At 38.1% G+C, this 18,340-nt stretch overlaps 1 protein-coding gene across 1 annotated transcript in view; it reads right to left on the bottom strand.

The window, feature by feature from the left end:
• Positions 1-4,282: 4,282 nt before the first annotated feature.
• SYTL5 (synaptotagmin like 5) overlaps positions 4,283-18,340 on the bottom strand; it is an 81,292-nt gene continuing 67,234 nt past the window's right edge. Inside the window, exons 13-20 of the mRNA XM_061378065.1 lie at positions 16,460-16,525; positions 15,345-15,523; positions 14,431-14,533; positions 12,167-12,328; positions 9,060-9,168; positions 7,738-7,873; positions 5,159-5,367; positions 4,283-4,546 (exon numbers count right to left, since the gene is read on the bottom strand). Of these exons, the coding sequence (XP_061234049.1) occupies positions 4,389-4,546; positions 5,159-5,367; positions 7,738-7,873; positions 9,060-9,168; positions 12,167-12,328; positions 14,431-14,533; positions 15,345-15,523; positions 16,460-16,525 (1,122 nt within the window). The 3' untranslated portion in view covers positions 4,283-4,388. The remainder of the gene's footprint in view (positions 4,547-5,158; positions 5,368-7,737; positions 7,874-9,059; positions 9,169-12,166; positions 12,329-14,430; positions 14,534-15,344; positions 15,524-16,459; positions 16,526-18,340) is intronic.

Below are 18,340 nucleotides of genomic sequence, written 5' to 3'. Positions count from 1 at the left end.
CATGTACCATGATCAAAATATACTCACCATCCTAATGTCTTTGCTCTTAAAACATCTGCTAAAGCATCCAGCTGGGAAAGAAAGATCAAAATGTGGCATATAAAAGGCATCCAAAGAAGGCAATGGCACTTGGATAAGCAGAGGAAGATGGCAAGTGTCCCTCAGTCTTCTTAGCTTTCCTCCCACTCTCATTCAAACATAACATGATGGAGGTGGAAGAAATGGGGAGGACATTTCAAACCTATTTGAGCCTGCTTTTGGCATCTAAGCATGCAAACAAGAGCATCAACATTTAGAAGCCTGAAGTCCCCATAAAGCTGATAATATCAGCAGAGTAACATCTGGAGCACAGGGCTGGATACCAAAGTTTGATGGCAGGGCTTGGAGAGCCCTCAGCATCAGCTGGTTTTGATGGATACTGGCCATAACCACACTGCTTAAAGATGTATTTACTGACCCCACTTAACTTCTTACAGCATAAGTTGCACTTTTATTCTACTCTAATGCCTCAAACCCTCAAAATCAGGTCACCAGGGGAAAAGATAGTGATAAAAACCCTGGAGTTACCTTGCTAGAAAAACACGTATCAGAGTAAAATGCATTGCGTAACACGCTTGCAAAACCACTGTAGGGAAGATTCCTTCTCCACTGACACATCTTCAGTTACTCAAGTCTGTGTGGAAAAATACTTTAGAAACATCAGCTCTGCTCCATGTATTCACTTAGGGAAGGAGTTTATGAATCAGTGTTAAAATTGTGACTATTTTCTCCTAAAAGTTAGTCTTGAATAAACCATTCATCCACATTCAATACCATAAACATACATACAAAAGGAAGGCTTTAGCTTAATTCCTGGTTTTGTGTCTTTTTGTTCAGCCTGGTAACACACAGTACATGATGACTCACAATTATAGGCAATTAATTCAAATATCTGGGAAACAAGAAATCACATCTGCAGTTAATCATCTTGTGCTTTTTCCAAACCATAAATCATTTTTGTAAGGGATGAGAACAAAGATATGAGAGATATCATTAAATGTGACATTTTCCACAAATCAAACGCTTCCTACAAATGTGCCAATAACATCACAGAAAAACGAAGCTTTCCAAATTGCTCTTGTGTTTATATAATGCTCATCATCTCTCTACCATAATGCAAAATTGTCGCTACTAACCTAGGAGGTAATTTCACTGCACTACTCTAAATCCCATCTATGGCAACCACCAATGGCTTGGCCAAAATTACTTCCCAGGTGAAATGATTCCTCTTGTATGTTGAACTGCAGTTGACACCTATATAGTCTATTTGTAGCTCAGCCTATAATTTCAGGTGCAGGCTCAGGGTGAAATGTTGGCCCTTTGGAAGGAAAAATGCAGAATTTAAAGCCTGCAAATGAGCTGAGTGAGGCTTCCAAAATGAGTCCATTCATCACTAACTCTACCATAGGACCAAAATGGGCAGAATTTGAAGTAGTAAAGCACAGGCCTTTTTTCTTTCAAAGGAAGACTTGATTTAGTGAAAATGTTCATGCTTAGAAAATACCATTCAAAAACTAGAGAAGCTCTTGTACTCCATGTAAAAGCTTTAGTTCATTTCAAAGTTTTAAGGTTTTGATTTTGGCATAGGAAAAAAGGTGATCATTTTGGGGTCCAACTTGGAGATTATTTTGTGTTCTTATTATTTTTCCCTGTTTCACCATCAAAATGAAACAAACAATGCAACTGCCCAGTGTTCCTCTACAACCCTACTGGAATTTTATCATGAAGAATTCTTTTCTTTAGATTTAACAAACTTACATGATTTATCTTTTTGAATCAACTTCCAACAAGTGAAAAAAAAAAATCAAGCTTGTATCTCTATGTCAATATAATGTTATTACTCCCAAAATAAATGCAGGTTTGCAGTACAAACAGCCAAGATAGCTCAGACTGGTTCTGTTAGAGAGGTAGTTTGCGTATCAAAAGTTAGGTTTGGTTTCACTTCGGGGGATGCTGATTTAAAAAAATAAAAAAATAAAAGAATAAAAAAGGGAAACAAAAAACCCCCACCAAAATACTTAGAGACAGGCTATTATAATAAGAAAAAGGTCATAAAATGTATGTGCTTGATATATGTGCTTTAATTTATCAGCTCACAGCATCAGCGGCATAAAATGAAAAGACAGCTACAAGAAGACTAGACTTGCTCCACTGACCAGTTTGACCAGGGCTTCAGAAGAAACTGAAGAACAGATTAAGAATTAAACTGAAGTCAGTTTTTTTGACCAACTACTGACTTTTGGTTGCCAAACTGAGATACTGTAAGCAAATTCTATTTTCCAAGATGACTCGGTAATTTCTGAAAATCATGGGTCTCAAACTCAGCATATATGACTTTTTAAAGTCGTATCAGAATTGTAACAGAAAATATTCATAATGAAACAAATTAATAAAACTAAGATACTAGTTTTAACTATTTTTTTTAATATAATAATATTAGGATTTTTAAAAGACTGCTTGTAAACTCCCTGCAGCTTCAAGCCACTCAAACCAAAACCACTACAAAAAATCCAAAGGAAAAAAATTAAAAAAGAAAAAAGGAATGGACATGAAATGTTAAAGTTTTGGATTCAGCTCTAAATACATGTACATAATTATATGCAAGGACAGCTATAGATGTCAAAATTTCCAGCTGCAGTTACTTAGCTATCAGTTCATATTCTGTTGTTCAATCTCTATTACTTGCAATTCCTGGACTGTGAAGTACAACAGAGGTACCTCTCAAACCAGTTAGATCTTATGGTCTAACTGGTTTGATGTTTGGATATTTGGATACTGCTGTTTCAATCTACAGGGAATAATAAATTCTTTGAAAGCTTGGGTTTTTTTCCAGTCATTTATGTAAGGATTATGTTCCCATATGTTTCAGTTTGTTTCGTTATTACTATACTACATTTCTTCCAAAAATAAGATTTTGGGGAAAAAACAAAATAAAATTAAAAAGGTAAGAATTGCTATAGTTTAATTTAGCAGTTCAAATAAGAAGCTGTGTTCTAATTCTGGAAAGCTCAGAAGAAATATTGTTCACTCAGTTTACTGATCTTCCTTTGTTTTATACCCTGGGCCATGCCATGCCATGCAATTACATTATTACCCAATCTTGCAATCAGAGATGTGCTGTCCTTGGAAAAATCTTATAATCCTATTTCATTATGGTAGGAGTAGCCCACAACAACTATTCAAAACATCAGGCTCTTCAGAGGTATCTAACTAGGTGTAAAGTGACTTTACCAAACCAAATGGCAAAATTATTGTTGAGCAGTTGTCACAGTTAATAAGATTAACGACTGATTTGGCCAAAACCTGCTCTTATCATTAAATCCACTGTTAACTCATAGGGAATGTTCAGGAGAAAAGAAGTCCTACTCTGGTTAGTAATTAGCATGCATAGCCATGCCTGAATGGGATCCCAGCCCATTCAGGAAAATTCCACATTCCAAATCAGTCTGGCATGTGCTTTTAATCATGACACTTTACTACACAATATGTTGAATCAAGGTCTTAGCTATTTATATCCAAGTTCAGTATGTGTCTCATCTCATCAACGTATCAGATGAGGACAGGCACGTGAACATATTCTTTCTGTTCAATGGCATTAGAAGATCTTAGCTAGAGCTGTTAACTGAATGAAATGCAGTGATACCATGTAGTTCTGAAAACTAGGGGTTATATATGGTTTATTTTCATTAGAGATTCTTTGATTATGTTGAACCAAGTCTGCCTTTTATACAGTTCATTAAAATAACCCAGACAATAACTAAACACCAGCACTGTACACCAGCTCACCTACTGCCTGTTTCTAGCGTGCAACACAGTGCATTGGCCTGCCTTGGTAGGCTGATTGGTTCCAAGCCTGCCATCCTGAGCACTGCACAGCCCAGCAAGCAAACATAAAGAACTGTTGTTATGCTTCATAACATTATGGCTTCTTATCTTTCAAATACCAAAACACAGACTCACTCTGAATCTGCTTGTACTGTATCACTGCTATCTTCTAGGCCATCTTTGACCTAGAAAGAGTTATGTAAACCAGGCATTACTTGCTAAATGACGCATTAGAGAATTTGCTTACACTATGACCCTCACAGGCAGAGGTGTTCATGCACTGCACACCAGTCACCAGAAGGGATAGAGAAAGCCGGTCTGATCTATGTACAAGGTCAAATTCTCACTGGCTTCATGAGAAACATAATCCATACAAGAAGCCTGGATTAAAAACATGCACATGAAAGTGCAGAATGCATTAAAATCTTGGAGCCTTAATATCCAAGGCAAAGAGTACAACCCTTCTTCACTTTCAAATGGGCAAAGTGACAAGAGCCTGAAGATGGGAGTACCTGTGGTACCCCTCAGTAGTTCAAGTCTTTGAGTCTGCGTTTTCCCATGCTGGATCTTAGCATTAATATTCCCTCCACAGCAGCTCCTGGACTGTCAATCATCTTCTGCCAGAGGTGCTGCTCTTCCCCTTGAGAGTCCATCCAATCAACCTCCTTGCCATTACTTACACCTGGCAATTATAAAAACACAAGGCATTTTGCCATATTAGTAAGTATTTAATAGCCTTGCTCATTTGCTCCAACAGCATGTGAGAAAGATGACAAGCGCTTTACACTGTAAACACTTTACCACCTTACATGGAGTTATACTGGAAACAGGTAGCTCCTGGAGAGCACCACTTTGTCATTCAACTCCTTTGTGGTGCATGGACAGATGCACATAAACCGCCTCACTCTGCACCACAAGCAACATCCTCCTATACAGAGGAGGAATGGATTCACACCACTTCCAGATCACACCACTCTCAGAAAAAAGGCTGCTGCCAGACAAAAGTAGTCTCTTTCTCACTAGGATGCTAAGAAACACTTCCAAAGTATTCTTAGTTCTTCTTGACTGCACAGAAGTACAACCAGCACCAAATCTTTGCATCTCTCTCTCAATGAAGGAAAGAACTAAATCATCTACAGATTACATGCTGCCTTCACTCCCTTTTCAATTTCCCCAAGTTCCCATATCCTTTCCATACGTATGGCAGCATTTCCATCCTTAATATATGTGAATCACATGGGTGAGAACGGAGAGCAGAATAAGAAAAGCAATCATGAGTCAGATAGGACCTTACCATTTCCAGTGCTTAAACGGACACCTCCCAGAAAAATATTACTGGACAGCGACTCCTTGTCCCACACAGTCAATTCTAAGCAGACATTACGTATATCCCTTGAATTCAAGCCACTGAAAGCAAAGGTATGATTCCACTGGGGGTTCACACTCTTTTTTATTATGGGAGTTTTGTGTTTTGTAGCTTTGCTGTCATCTGGAAGCAGGTATCTGGGAGATACAGAAAAGGAAATCTGAGTATGTTGACAGGCTGTCACATAACATTCACAAGGGATTACAATCATGAAGAGGCTCAAATGGGATCAGAACCCCATCTCCCACTGTTATTACATTAGGCATAAATTAAGCACCTGAAGCGCATATTTTACATTTGTGCTCCATTCGTTCTTATAGTTACAACGTCAGTTATCGCCAGCAGAAACTGGAATTAGGTCTCCTTGCCCCATGTCTTGGGCCTTAACCACAATAATTTTACTATTTCAGTGAGGCTACATATAGACAGAATCATAAAAACATTGTCTAGAAGGGGCCTCTGGGGTCACCTTGTCCAGTATCCCTCTCAGAGGAGGACAAGAGGTACTCCACACAGAAAGAGAAACAACTACCAAGGAAGGAACTTCACCAGTCCAGCATCATTATTTTTTGTTGCCTACAGCCCTATTGGGTGCAAAGCCACAAATGCTGTAAAGTCTGACAATCTCTTCACATTTTACTTTCAGTGGACAATTTCTTTAGTGAAACTAAAAGAACTTAATACTCTAGTTGAAAATCAGAGTTCTCTACAAATTTCTATAGTCTGTACCTCTTCCTCCTTCAGCAAAGTTAACAAATAACAATGTGGTTGCACATAAACACTAAAGGGAAAGACATACAAGCAAATTATATCACTAGACCTCAATCAGGATTCCTGTGCAAGCTTTTCCTTGCCAATAAACATGGGCTAGTTTACAGTAGTGGGATAACTATGGGCTAATCTATGTCATATTACCTCAAACTGACAGCGCAGATTAGAACACAGCACCTCAACTGGCTCACGGTAACTTGATTACGCATTTGGCTATGACACATAACAGAACAATAGTCTGAGGAAAACAGGCTTCTGTTCCACTCTACTGAATAATCCATGTCAGCAATAGCAGACATCACTAACTAAAGACAGTCTAGAGAATTACTGGACACACATTGCTACTGCTAATGTAAAAAGGCTTTGACAACATTTTCCCCTGAATTTTGTTGCAAGCTCCAGGTGGAAATAATGGGATCAGACAGTCTATTTTCAGTAAATGTCTTCACAAATATCAAGAAAAGAGGACGGCATGGAAGAACAAATACATAGGAAGAATAGGTCAAACTTTTTCTACATGGAGTGTATGAGCTTAGTGATAGTTTGAAGCATGCTACAAGAGCACAATAAATTCCCTGTTCCACCAAGAAATTAAAGCCAAGATGTTTTCTATATTCCCCATTTAAATAATAACACTCAAACCATTCCTAATGAACAAGAACATATTTAAAAATCAGCAATTTGGAAAGCTAGCACTGAGACCAAAAACTGGCAAAGAAAAACATTTTAAGCCATCCTAAATCTAACGTTTTTAACAGATAACTATGTATTTTTTTTAAATGCATCCACATACATACAGGCATATAAATGGCACAGACCTTAAATTTTTCCAAAATTACTTATCTTTAAAATGAAACCTGGAAGTCAGCAGGGCAGAATTTTTAAGCATCTTTTGTCAAGGAACATTAAATGTTAATGAGACACAGGTTTAAAATACTACATTTGAAGTCAGTGATAGACTTTAAATGTGCTCTTTGATACAGTACTACATGCCCAAGAGCTTTCTCAATTAAGCACTATATTAAAAAAACCAACAAACAAACCCAAAACTATTTACAGTATAAGACAGTGTATTTACTTGAATCAAAACAGGATTTCCTCACTCATAATGAATTTTCTCTTTCACTGTGTTTCAGGTGACACCCATTAGAAAGAATCTCAGCTTGATGGAGCATGCCAGATATTTTATAGGTGCTATCTGCAGTTTTACAAGAAAGCCAAACAGACTTATATCTTCCTGAAAATAAGTTTCATATTCAGGACATAGTTTGCCCATTCCTCTTAGTATAAAATATGTACTGTTTCAATTTTCTGAAAATGTAAATGTCACCATCAGATCAGGTATCATTTCAAGCGTGAGAGCCCTAATTTATAACTTCTTGCCTCTAGGAGTGAGGAGCCTACCTCTCTCTGCCAGCTCCATGGAAGTGCTCCCTTTTACCAAACGTTGCATTCTGTAACAGCATGCACATCAGCACACTGGGTATTTATGTATGAATTGTTTTGTTTCTTGACTGAGTGGTATTTAAATACCAATGTACTTAACCACTGGGACAATTTGTACCTCTCTGTCCTTCTCTATAGTATCCTTCTCTTCAGCATACCATTTCAAGGTGCCAGTTGCTCTTCAGGACTGACACTCCATACACAGATACACTGAAAAAAAACGGGGTCGGACAAAATATAATCCAGTGCAGCCATTAAAAAAAAAAACAGAGACAAAAAACCCCACAGACCCTTTCACGAAAGTGTCAGATGTGCCTCCTGATTTCACTGCAGTTAAATTCTTTGCTTCTTTGATGAGGACTTCTAATATGCCTCCAGATGGCATGTGAGAGTCTCCCTTTTTTCCTTTTTTAAAGCTCTTCTTTCCTATATATAGAATAGAGTTGAAACATTATCATCAGAAATTATACATACACTGCAAGACTGACTTAGAAGTGTAAATGACCCATGTCTTTCCTGTACTGAGGACCCCAGAGATGGATGCAGTACTCCAGGGGGGGTATCACCAGACAGGTGGAGAATCAGGTCCCTCAACCTGCTGGCCATGCACTCCTTTGGATGCAGTTCAAGACATGATTGGCCTCCTGGGCTGCAGGCACACACTGCCAGCTCATGTCCAACCTTTCATCCACCAATACCCCCAAATCCTTCTCCTCAGGGATACTCTCAATCCCTTCATCCCCCAGCCTATACTGATAGTGGGGGTTGCCCGGACCCAGGTACAGAACCCTGCAAAATGCACTGATTTTAAGAAATGCAGATAGCGTATAACTGGTTTGGTTTTTTTAGACAGCAATCAGCTTTTCCGAGAGAAAAGCCTGGAATTACTGATAGCAGAGGGAATGTCATCTCTCAAGAAAAAAAATAAATAAAAAGAAAAAGAAAAAGAAAGAAATCTAATGTATCTGTCAAATCCTAAGAAGCGGTACTGTCATTAAGACAGCGATACACCCATGTCTGTTATATCCACGTACACTCAGTTACTAACAATAGTGTTAGTAACTATTTTCCCCTATTCATTGCTGATAAAAATGGCTTACCCCAAAGAGTTCAAATAATATTTCACAGGACTGAATTGCAGCAGTAATACAGTAACGCTGAGCAGAGGTAAAGCAGTGTGAAAAAAGGGAAGATGGGTATAAAAAAAAGTGAAGACAGGTAACCTTAAAGACAATTCAGCATGAAGTGTGAAGTCTATTACTTTGATCAGTTATACACATTGTATAACCAGTTGAACAAAGAACGTACAGACTATGACGTAGATAACTTATTTCTATGTGACTGCCTTCGATCTTGTTATCTAATGTATCCTTTTCTTTTAATTAGGTCACAGCCATGCACTAACACTTGACTGCACACTCCCCTTCTCTAAGTGCAATGTAAGAGAAGAGCATGGAGCAGGAAAAACATATGGTTCAGAATTTCCACAGATTAAGACAACTAGCATATCTAAGTATGATTTCAATCTTCACTAGTACCATTACTTCACCCTAGGTGTGGATTTTTAATACATGGAGGAGTGTAATCATGCTGCCACTGATGTTTGTTTTACCTTGAAACTGCCCTAGAGGTAGCATTAGATTTCTGTCTGGGGGAATGTAACGTAGAACAACTGTCAGTTCTCCTTTATATTGAAGCCCAACATCTGTCACAACCTCCATCTGAGAAGAGAAAAAACAAACAAACCAACCAGAAATCCAGCTAAGGTCAATCATTCACCTTCTTTTGATTTTCATTTTGTTGTACCAATTTAGTGTTTAAATCCCTTCTCAGACATATCAGGACATGCCAGCCCATTTTCAGATAATTAAGCACTCCAGATTGAATGCAATCATATTTGAGAAAACTTTTCCAGCGAGGGAGTACAAACTCTCAGAAGAACAAAGCCATGTGGCATTACACACTGTTCAGTGAACATACAGAGGGGAGAGGTATCTAGCATGAATAAGTGAAGCAAACAAACAGAAAAAACCCTAAAGCTTATGTCTGGACATATAAACTGTAGCTAGTTTAAGGTGACATTCAGCTCTATCTTCCTCAATCAAAACTGTAAACTGTAATTTGTTTCTTGTATTTTAGATGAGTCACTCCCGAGTCACTGTTGGAATAGAGGTGTGGGGAATGAAGGTGAGGGAAGAAAGCAGAGTTCAGCTCTGAAAGAGAACTTTCTGAAAACTGTTATTCCCAGTGTCCTTTTCTACACAACTGCTATCTCTGCATCATTTTGTTTTGTAAGTATTTGAAACTCACCCAGAAAGAATGCATTCAGTGCTCTTCAAGGCATCTTTGTTATAAAAACATTAGGCCTTCACTGACATATGCTGAATTTCTATTCCCATTGTAAGAAGTGTGAAACTACATTTTATAAATAGATGCAACACAGGGATAACATGTTATTCCAGTTCAAACTGACTTCTAGAAAAATCAATTGCAATGAAAAATAGGAGTCTTGCATACTTGCATTAACAATCCGGTCCATGAAGAACTCCAGCATACCCTAAACTTGCTCAGTGATGCCCACTAATGGACATGGGACTACTCTGTTGCTTGCATTTCTGTACATGCTTCAGTGCTTGGGTTTGGGTATAAATAAACAAATCTTCTTGATATCTTAACAGGGACAAAGCGCATGTATAGAGGGAGAGGACCCTTGGGATACGTGCCAAGGCACCATACAAGCCTTTAAAGTATGCTTATAGACAAATGTCTGATCTGTCTCCAAGATGCATTCAGCTTGTTTCCTGACTCCCTAGGAAGGGCTAAATTCTCTTACCAAGAAAAAAAAAACACAAAAAAAAATGCCTGTACCAGAAATACATATGGTACATATGTAGAGTTGGCACTGCCTTCATGCCATAGATTCCAGGCTAAGGCACTACCCATGTTTAGTGGGGCTAAGCCTGTACACAAACACGGGAGAGGAAACAAAGCATTTTAGTAATAACAACATTACTCTTTTGTGATTTTGAAGCACTTTTACAGCAACAGGCATTCCTGTGCCAACTGAGAAAAACTGCCCTCTTCCCACCGATGTCTGATGCCAGTTGCTACAACAGAGGACAAAAGAAAACCTGTAGTAAATGGCTGTGGAACAATTTCCACCATACCTAAATCTTGCCAGTCAGGCAGATCACTTATGGTCTAAACTGAGCAAGTTTAGGATCAGATTTCCCATAAAGACAGCAAGTATTATTTTCTTCTGGTCTACTTGTGGACAAACGATGGTGTAAGTTCTTACATCAGTAACAATCAGTCATCCTCTCCCCCCGCATCCCAAACACACATGGCTCTGCCCCCTTTTTAACCACACAATAATTTTTCTCTTCTTTTTCCAATTTAACCACGTCTCTTCAAAACAGACATCCAATGCTCATAGAAGAAATAGGTCTTAATATCTCCAACCTTTTCATTAAACCAGCTAAATGATTCATGTACTGTAATATAACATGGAAAATGTTTGACTGCCATTCCCGTCTCCATCAGGCAGTTCATAAGGGGGAACACCATGTAACGTGCATGTGTATTAACCTGTGTTTTGTTTTTTTTTGTTAATTCAAAACACAATAATTTATATTTTTTTAAAATATTATCTTTGCTGATCAAAAATCTTAGCAGTGTTTTAAGTTTAGAAACATTAACTTAGGAGACAGACAAGACCAACTCTGTGTTTGTTTTCTTCAGTAAAAAAAGGACTAATCTTAAAATCCTGTTTGGAAGTAACCAGACAACACCTTCCAGCTGGAATGGCTGAAATGTTTAGCACCTCATTTTTTTCCTGACCAGGAAACCTTCATGACTGCCTTTTTTTTCCCTCTGTTAGGATTAAAAGAAACCACCCATACACACAAAAAGCCCCAGAGATTGAAATAAGATGATAGAGATTACTCCACGGTAAAAAGCTCAATTTCAGACCAACATTGCGTATTTACTGCAAGCAAAACAAATACTGACAACACAGTGCTGACTGAAACGCCTGCCATCATTATTCACTTTCTCTTCCTGGTCTCAGCTTTTCTGGACCACAAAGGAAGAGCTGGTGGTCACCCTTACTAACAAAGCTGAACTAGAAAACTGAGAATTATCTTTGCCGCTTTTAAAGTCCAAGCTGTGTAAGTTTTCAAAGAGGAGACCACACCTTTGCCAAAGCAGGGAGTGCCCTAGACACAGAAGTCATCCTATTGATTTGTCTTTTGATAAGCTTTATCTTGTACCTTCCTAGTTAAGATGATAGGGAAGTCTTTTTTTGTCACAGCTGAAAGGTGTAAAGCAGCTTGAAGAGAAACAAAAAAAGGTCTGTTTCTTTGATAAACTGTTAAGGGTTGGATAGCAGGGAGTAGTATAAAAGTCCTCTGATTTATATGCTATTTTAAAAAATTAATTTCTTTGCTGGGTCATTTATCTGCTGTGGTTTGTTACAAGAAGAACTTACAGTTTAGTTATAAAACAAAATCCCCACCTTTTAAAGAGCCAGTCGTGTGAAGATTTCATGCAGACTTTAAAACCAGTATGTTTTGGTTGAATAAAGAACAAAGATAATACTTTTATTGCCATATTAGGCACACATAATGTCCAATTCTATAAACACATTCCAAAGAAAAAATAACGAAGACTTGCTAAATTTGCTTTGCAACACTTTCACTGGCCACTGGAAACCCTTACCTTGGGCTGGAGCACAAACCACTCGTCGCCCTGATTTTCAAAGTTCCAGGAATCAAATGGAATTTCCACCTCCCCAAGGAAGCTGTTGCGTCCAAATCTGTCATAGTGCCAGACAGAAAGCTGCAGGGTCCTGGTTTCTAGCTGTGTGTGACTGATGACATACTACCAAGAGAAAAAGAAACTCTCAGAATAAGCAGAAATAATAGTTTCCATGGAGCCTTTTAGAACTCTAGCTCAGTTTCATGAAGCCGACAGCAGCTAACAAACGAAGCATGAAAGAGAGATTTGTTTTCTTTGCAAACAAAATTGATGGAGCCAGAAAGCTCATAATGCAAATGTTAAATCCTTTTTCTTTGCAGTATGCATCCTATGGTCATTAATGTTACTATCATGACTGTGGGGGATTTTTCTGTATTATTTACTGGGTATTTATTATTATAAAGAAAATGATGATGCTTATAAGTATGATGCTGTTATTTCCTGGTAAGTTTATGTAAAAACAGTAGATCAATATCAAAGTTTAGTTTATAAGAAACCCCACTGATTCTTTCATATCTACAAAGACAGTTTGTTGTATACAAGTTTCTAGAAATGGCATCCTCTCCTTTTCAACTGCAAGATGAGAAATTGTTCCAAAACCAACTAAAATTGCATACAGCAAGCATATCAGTCTTTGTAACCATCATTGGTTTTGAAAGCTATTAAAAAAACTCCTCTGAAAAAAAATCATATTGTAGCAAATACACAGAAAATTATAAACATCTGGAATTCTAGCTCTGCACAATCTGCTTTTAGCAAAAGGCATATTAATTCCCTGAAATTCACCCTTCTCCTGGTGTTAGCTGAAGAGACCCAGATGTCTTCTTTCTGCATTAGGAACAACGTATGGACACAGACACATATTCTCCAAAAGCTGAAACAGTCAAGTCAGTTGGCGAGCCATGCATAGATGTCTACAATGCTTAAACTAAATGCCAACAGTTCCACTGTGAGAGGTGTCATATTCAGCAATAAAGGAATACAAGTCAAAGAGGGAAGATACAGATGGATTTAATTATTTTAATTCTATTTTATTTTCAACAGTAGTTACAATTGGGACGTACAGACATAGCCCTTGCTTCCCTACCCACAATGCAAGTAAGCCCTCTGTTGCAATTCACATTTTTAGCAAGCTGCTAGGTCCTATCCTCACCGAGTTCCTACCAGCAAACATGTTCAGGGCTATGTTTTTTGCTAAATAGAATCTAACACTTTTTTTACCCAGTTCAGGCAAGTCTGAACTTTACTATAAACCATTTAAAAATGAGGCTGTACGAGACACTCTCCCTTGGCATGCAGTCTGGCCAGACCAAGTGTGTGTGTCTGCAAAATGGTTTGTAGCCAGGTTAAGCCAAGTATACTGGCCAGGAAGCATCTAAGAAACTTATTTAAAACATCACTGAAATTGGAGGGGTGGGGACACAGGACAGGACAGGGATCAGTAGAAACCAAAAAGAGTTTCTGGCCTCATGAGTGCCAGCTGAGAGAACTCTCATCTATTGACAGGAAAGGGGAACAGGCAGTGACCTGAGCAGAAACTGCCATTCCCACCTGCACCACAGAGCCAAGGAGGTGAATGAACAACTTGTGAAGAGCTCAAAATAGTTCTCCCTCTGTAGAGGACATAGGTAAAAGGCAAGGAAGGAAAGAGCCTGGGGTGTTGTGTGCCTCCAGTTCTCAAGGAAGTAATCTGTCATTGCCTTTTGCAACAGAAAAGGAACTTCACCACCGCTTTTTAGGAAGGCAGGCAGTGAAGTCATTGTTGGAATTTTCTTACTAAAATCAATTCTGCTTTAAAAAGAGATTCAAGCCTCCAGAGGAATTCAGATCTTACTGAGTTTGCTGTCTCTTCAAAACCAGTTAGATGGGAAGTTTTAAGCTAGTTTTACTTCAGCATCAGTTGCTAACTTAGGGTGCACAGAATCTTTCAAGTGCTTTTAGCAACACTGCTCTCAGGTTCCATGGGAACATCAACAGTTTTGAAAAAGATATATGGAAACTAATAGAAGTTTCACCTGTAAAGGGGAGAACCAACAAAAACACTTCCTCAGTGCTGAAAGCCAGGAATTACAACTCACAGGGTTACTTGATGTGTTTGCTTAAATATCTTTCCTTTTGAGATATCTCTCCCAGACTCTAATCCTCGTACTGGAACGCACATAGAAAATGCCTATAAGCACAAGTGGAACATTCATCACAGCTTGAGAGAAAGACCGTGTTCTCACCTTCAGCGTTTCATTAAATTCTGGATTGGTGCTGTTACTTTTAATTTTGGTCTTGCGTTTACTTTGGCGGGACTTATCAGGCAAAAGGTATGCTTTGACGTACCTACAGATCAAGTAGGAATCAAAACAAGCAGTTTGAGCAAAGGCCTGACACTGCTGCATCAGCAACACATACAAGGAAATTAATTCTTGCAGTCTAAACAATGTACCCATGTAACAGAGAATGTATGAAACATGCAAAGATATGGTCTTTATCCAAAAACATAGCAATGTTAGTCAGATAGGATCAGAATAACAGAAGACAGAGCTAAATTAATTTACTCATGATCAGAAACACAGAAAGCTTTTCTAACACTTTCCATGTTGTAGTATATGATTAATGACTGGTTATATATGACAACACTGAAAATAAAAGAGAATGAAAAATTTCATACTTTGCTTACTACAGGATTAGAGACACTAGTTATTACTTTCTGAGGAGAAAATGTACATATCATACTGAGAACTATAATGAAAGACTCAGAAAATGGTCCTTGCAAAGTGAATCTATGAGTGCATGAAACCAAAGTTATCTCTATCCCTCCCTCCATCCAAAACACCATTCCTCTTATATACATTATTTTTTATTCTAGAAGAAATCAATTCAGCCTCCCTAATCCTTCATATTTTTTGTCCTTTTACTATCAAACAGGTTAATAATCTAAGTAATCTTATTGTTTCTCCAGGATAGGCACACGTTGCCTTAAGAAACATACTAAAAATGCATTTCCCACAGGAAATCCCAAACCATCTGTCGTCAGAATGCTGCTTGTAGCAACTGGATCCTATGAACTCTCAGGCTCATATCATGACACCAGACTACAGTGTGTGCAGCAGTCCTAGCAGAGCTTAAGGAAACTTTTCCCTGTGCTTACGGATCAGTCCTTTGCTTCTTCTCATCTGCAATGGCCAGGTTTCTGCAACTTCTCACCAGGATGTTGAGGGCACCTGTTTTGTAGCTGTAACTGATGTTGAGAAGGATTTCACCACTGACCTTCACGTTGCCATAGTCACCAGTTTCACTATATACACTCAGCATGCTGTTAATGCTAGTCTGGAAGGGGACAGAAAAAGGACTTAGAGGCTAAAACAAATTACTCTTTTCAAGAACCTGCTTTTTTTCATACAGCAGCAGCCTTGCAATATTATCACACTTGTTAGGACTTGCTGTGAAAACAGATATATCACAGAACAGAAATTTCACCATTTGATGTAAAAGGGAATAAGAACTAGAATTAATAAGTGTCTAGACAGCTGATGTTTTTCCATGCAGGACTCAAACCTATTTATAAACATGACTAAATCTAAAGTACACCCGTGTAATTCATGCATGAACTGAAGAGCAGACAGCTACATAAATTGCAAGCTCACATAAGTTCCAAGCAGAAAAAAGACTCTACCTCTTTGGCTCAGCTGTTCACCTTATTTTTACTGAGTCTCGTAAGACATCTGCTGACAGAACCACTAGAAAAAATCCTAAGGAAGCTTCCCATATATGGAGACAGTATAAAGCCACGTTTGTCTAAAGCAACACTTACTTCTCATTAGCAATCCTACAAGAATGAGCAAAATTCAATAGGCAGCATTTCTGCAACTGCCCTAAGGCCAAAATGTTTAGCAACAATCCCACAATTTTTTCCACTGCAAAGTAATTATCACCCCTCAATCTCTTTTTTCTCTCATACCATGCTATGAGGATGTCCCTTTCCTGAAGATTACAATTAAGAAAGACCTAAATATTTTTAAAGAAAACCAGAACAATATTCACACTGGCAAAAGGCATTTGAGAAATCTGGTGCATGTTTTCTTTTGAGCCATTGAGCAAAACTGCTTAAAAATATACGTAACTACCTAAATCCTGAGACACAGGAACCACGCAAGACACACAGGTGTAGTCTTCAAAAAAAAAAAGGAAAGGGGAAAAAAGGGGTGGGGGGAAAGAGAGAGAAACCTTAAAAGTAAGCTAAGCAGAGGACTCAGGAGAACTCACAGTATCACCGTCTGTTTCAGGAACATTTAAATATGTCCATTTTCTGTCAGAGCCTTCTGGGGAGTTCTTTAATGAAGGCAGTACAAAAGAGCAAGAGAAAAAAGCATCAGACAGCTGCAATAAGAAAGAATAACTGCAGTAATAAATCTTTACCTATACAGACAGGTAAATGAAGTTTGTATTGCAAAGCCGTAGCGAGAAAGGAGAAAGTATCACCATATCAGAGAAGTATTAAGTGCTTTCCCTATACTTCAAGTATCAAAGGACACGTGCCTTTAACTAGAAATTTAAAGCATATGCTAATTAAATAGAAATTAATTACCTGCTGTATCAAAACAAGTTCTACTTTACCAACCCTACAGATTTGGATTTGTACTGGACTGCATTTGGATTTGTCCCGGATTGCATTTGGATTTGTCCCCATTTATGTCTGCATGAAGTCAATCCTCTCTTAAGCTAGTCAAAAGCTAAGCATTCATATATTTGGCCGATTGGCACCCTTGTGAGAAATTACAGTTTCTCTGTGGAGTTTGCAAGAACAAACGGAAAATGCACACAAATGCTGAAACAAGTCACTCTTTGGGGAAAAAAAAACTCATTAAAAGAATACTGGTGGAATAATTTCCCCCCCTCTGCTTGCTAGGGCAATATCTGGAAATCTCACCAGTGACCTCAATGGAAACTGCATCTTGATCTACCTTATTCTTTATCAGCTGCTGAGAGGAAGGGAGACCACAGCCAAGGTGAAAAACCACACAAAAAGAATTGGTCTGTGGCAAAACTCAGTTCTCCCAGGACTTTGCCTAAGGGCCCTGCACCACAGAAAGCTGGAGGGATAAGCAGGCCTGTGTCAATATGACACAGACATGAAAAACAGAACAAGCCGTCATTACCCATAAAGTTAATTTTATACACCATGTAGGAACAAAAAACAGGAAAAAAATGTTGTGGTTTGTGGGTTTTGGTCTTGTTTAGGCTTTCAGGTTTTTTGCCTTTTTTTCTTTTTGTGGGGTGTTTTTCTTCGTTTGTTTGTTGGGGTGGGTTTTTTTTGTTTTTCTTTTGTTTTGTTTTGTTTTTGTGGGATTTTTTTGTTTGGTTTTGGTCTTTTTTGTATTTCTGCTGGCCCTCTTCATCCTTAATTTAAAAAATAAATAAATAAATAAAAAGAAAAAAGCTTGTCCTTTTAATCCTTGGTATAACTGGCTGAAATTCCATGATCAGGGCTGGTTAAAATTACTGGAGAACTAGCAACACATACCAACAAATGTGTCATATTTCCTCCTATTCCTGAAACTTTGAGCTAAATTCCTGCCTTTACCATTTATGCATTTCTGTCTCTAGCATACATTAAAATGGGTATATTTGGAAACTGTTGGTGAATTTAACAGTCCCAGTATGTGCTCCAAACTATCCTAAACAATCCCTGCAACAGAAAAGCAAAATTTGTGTGCCCCCTTCAGAAAAAGTTATGTCAACACGAGAAGGTGAACGAGTTTTTCTCTACTGAATCCAAATACTCGTTTTCTTGATCTTTAGGTAAGCAGACAATGAGGGATAAATGATTGGAAAAAGAAAAACAAACAACCAAAACCCAGAGACTCCTAAACAAATACATGACCTCTGACCCTAAAATTTGTGCAAACACAATTTCTGAGTTGCTTTCAAACCACAAACAAAATAACACAAATTTAGTAGAAGTATTTTATATCCTTCACTTTTTCCACCACAGAGTCTCTTCTGTGGCATTTACACTGGACATTATATATGATAAATATAATGTTCTTATGAAATTTATTAATTTTCCAGTTTCATAAGTAGTAAACTACCACCAAATATGGATGATGTGGAGCCTTATTTTAGTACTTGACTAAGATTTATATT

The sequence above is a fragment of the Neopsephotus bourkii genome, unplaced genomic scaffold, assembly GCF_033783945.1.
Source record: "Neopsephotus bourkii isolate Nb327-2 ecotype Australia unplaced genomic scaffold, CSIRO-AGI_Nbou_v1 NB_1763, whole genome shotgun sequence".
In the NCBI taxonomy this organism is placed as follows: Eukaryota; Metazoa; Chordata; class Aves; order Psittaciformes; family Psittacidae; genus Neopsephotus; species Neopsephotus bourkii.
This window is presented reverse-complemented; position numbering and strand designations above follow the sequence as displayed.